The sequence below is a fragment of the Nicotiana tabacum genome, chromosome 18 (genome assembly GCF_000715075.1).
Source record: "Nicotiana tabacum cultivar K326 chromosome 18, ASM71507v2, whole genome shotgun sequence".
In the NCBI taxonomy this organism is placed as follows: Eukaryota; Viridiplantae; Streptophyta; class Magnoliopsida; order Solanales; family Solanaceae; genus Nicotiana; species Nicotiana tabacum.
Window position 1 is genome coordinate 135165471 of NC_134097.1, and position 3471 is coordinate 135168941.

The following is a 3471-nucleotide window of genomic DNA, read 5'->3' on the forward strand; positions in this document are numbered from 1 at the left end:
ATATGAAAAGTTTCTAAGTTAATAAATTTTTAGATATATAGAGAGATTATTTTTTGGAACACACTCAAATTAAAGAATAGTACCATATAAAATGAAAAAAGGTATTTCGAAATAAAGAACAAATTTTAAGTTTCATTAATTTGTCAACCAATATTAGACAAACAAGCCTAACAGATACAGCCCATAAACAAACAAAAAAAAAACACATAGAGATTAATAACTCAGTTGAATCAAAACTCTTGATACAAAACCCTTAAGACATTTAAATTAAGATTAAAACTATCTGATCCAAGAAAGAAATTCTATTTTTTTCCTCCTTTGCAAAGATTGAGCTTCTTCTAACAACTACATGAGTGGACTATTGAGAAGTCCATGCCAAGAAGAACCTCCAAATCCAGTATTCCAATTTTGCCCTCTGTTTGAAGCTTCAAAATCAGCCATATTGTTCACTTCTCCATTAATTTGCCATGGAAATCCCCACAAAATTCTATTATTCTCACCTTCTCTTGCTATATTGCACATCTCTTGTTTCACAATTTTGCCTCCACTCATTTCTTGATCATAATTCATTCTCATTTCTTCATTCGCATTATTCATTCCCATTCCTCCATTTTGTACCTGCCCCATATTATTCTCATAGTACAAATTTTGGTACTGAAATCCATTTGGGGTTTCAAGAAATCCACCCCTTAGTGTATCAAGAAAGCTAGTAGAGGCAATATTATTCCCATGATTATTATACATCATTGACATATTATCATTTTCTTCAATTCCCAAATTCCCATTTGCTTGTTTTTGAAGTCTAGCAAATGCTAGACTTAAATCACTTGAAGAATCATAAGAAGTTGGTGTGATAGAAGATATTGGATTATTAGGGCTATTAGTCAAAGACTGATCTTGGCTTCTTTTTGAGGATATTCTTTTGTTTTTTCTACAGCCACCACCAACTGGAACATTTCGTAGTGTACCACCTTTGGTCCAATACCTTCTACATGATTTGCAAAAGTATCTAGGTTGAGTGAGACTGTAGTTGTTGTAGTAGCAAAATTTTGTGTTGGTTGAGTCACATCTTGGACATTTTTGTGCTTGTTCTGCACCTGGCCTTGGTTTCTTTTCTTGATCTTGCTTTGTGCATACCAACATGCTTTCTAGTGTTTGAGATGACATTTCCTGTAAAATCACAAATTAAAAAGAGAGATTAGAGTTTAATTAAACTTACTTACATTGTTGATCGCAAGCTTATAAATATAAGGAGGATTGCATTAGGTTAACAAATTATCGTAAAACTAATTAATTTGCGATGAACCCTTACAACACATAACATATACGAACTCCTAATCACTAGTAAACAAAATTTGAAATACCTAGCTAAAAGATGTTCGTACGGATATTTGAACTACAAAGAAATTAAATTTACATGTTTTCAAGGATTTATGGATACCTGCTTTTACATTAAAAATATCACTTTAACTCGAAAATTGTACATTGCTTTAATTTTCTGAAACATGCATGCTCTCTCTAACAGAAAACTAGTAAAACTGAAAATAATTGAAAACTTGTTCATTTGATCTTTCTATTCTTTCCCTTCATGAATTGCAAAGTAGAGCACAAAGTTTTGAGTTTTCTTCCTTTTCACAATTATTGTGGAAATGAAATCTTCATTTTCAGAAAACCTTTCTTGTTTCTCCTTGAAGCTATGAGGAAATTACTTGAAATAAAATGTAGTACTAGTTTACACTAGATATTTTTCCAAATTCTGAAGCGTTTAGAAAAAACATTTAGAACTAACCCTTTGATATAACTCCAAACTAACTAAATTCATAGAAATTGAGAACTTAAAAACTAAAATTAAAGCAAAAAGAGTAGTAGAGATCAAGTGAATTAAAAGAATTGGTGCTCTAATCTTGAGAAAAGCTAGTATTTTTGCTGTAGGATTTAACTACAAATTTTACTCCATATATTGGTATACATATCTGATTTTAGCTTTGCCCACAATTTCCCATATTCTTCTAAAAAAGACAAGAACAAAGTGAAAAAATATAGAAAGAAACAAAGAACATACATACAAAATCATACACACAAGAGAGATAAAGGATAGTACATCCTGTACTAAGCTACGTTATATGCGAGGTCCCAGAAAGAATTGAGCCACAAAAATCTAACGTACGCAGTCTTACCTTACACGACAGAGAGGCATGAACAAATAAAAAGGAAGAAAAAAGCAAATAATAGAAGGTCCTAGTAAAATAAGCAAAACAAAGAATGAAAGAAAGAAACCATCATTTTGTTTACTTAAGGTAACACTAATTTGTTTAACCAAAAAAAGGTAACACTACTATACATCTCTCTCTATAATATTTACCTGGTGGTGATGGTGAGCATTAGAAGGATCCATTCATACACATTAATCAGCTCTACCTCTCTAATATCAAAAGAACTTACAACTCAAAATCTCCAAGTTGGTTTTTTCTTGAAAGAAATAGACAATTGATTGATCTATGAAACTTCAAGAAAACCAGAAGGGGTTGATTTGTATACAGAGAAAAGGAGGAGAACAACTAATGCAAAAGTAAAGAAAAGCTTGTAGCCGTCTCTCTCAATCTCTTTGTGTATATATAGAGAAAAAAAAGTGAAGGACAGAGAGATATTAAAGGAGGGGGGGCGAGGGTCAGTACCTGTCTTAGTATGGGATTGTGGGTGAGAGAAAAAGAATAGAAATAGAATAGCGTAATGATTACTAGGAAGTGTACGAGAAATGTGTGTATCTAGGCATCTTAGCACGCAGTTAAAGCTATATTCAGACATAGATAGCCAGAGAGAATGGAAATTTCTAGTGAGAGTTTTTACATTTTTCATTTTGTTTTCTTCATTGCATGCATACGCAATTTAAGAACAAAGGTTTCTTTTTCTTTAAGTATTTGATTTGCAAAATTTACTATAGCTCCATTCATCTACATTTATGTTGAATAAATTGTATGACAAAGCATATTTCCTACAAAAAGATCAGCCATTCCCAGAGTACAATCTCAAAATCTTAATTAAGAGTATAAAAATCTTAACCATCTAAGAAAATCACGGGTAAACAAGCTTTTATTTTTCAGCTGAAATCTGGTATCTGGGGGCAGATTTACTGTTAAAATAATGGTGCACATGAACCCATGATCTTTCCACCTAGTGGCATACGCAGAATTATTCATAAACGGTGTCACATTTAAAAACTAAAACGAATATTGAATTATAAAGCTACTAATTATAGATAGCAAATAATTAAAGAAATTTCACCACAAACATAAATATTCTATCTTTTAATTCTTCATCTATGTTGAAGGAAATAAAAAAGAACAATACAATTTTTCTGTAGAAATAGAATTACGTAGTCCTTTACAAAGTTTAGGATTAGTAAATCTATAGAAATAGAAATATAGAAATATTTATCACTTAGAATGTTATGAGAGCTTCGTCCATGCTATT

At 31.3% G+C, this 3471-nt stretch overlaps 1 protein-coding gene across 1 annotated transcript; it reads right to left on the reverse strand.

The window, feature by feature from the left end:
* Window positions 1-263: 263 nt before the first annotated feature.
* On the reverse strand, window positions 264-2583 carry LOC107791324 (dof zinc finger protein DOF2.1). The gene is made up of 2 exons (XM_016613363.2): window positions 2363-2583; window positions 264-1170 (listed from the first exon to the last, which is right to left on the reverse strand). Exons 1-2 carry the CDS (start codon window positions 2393-2395, stop codon window positions 346-348), a joined length of 858 nt encoding a protein of 285 aa, XP_016468849.1. The 5' UTR covers window positions 2396-2583; the 3' UTR covers window positions 264-345.
* Window positions 2584-3471: the final 888 nt, after the last annotated feature.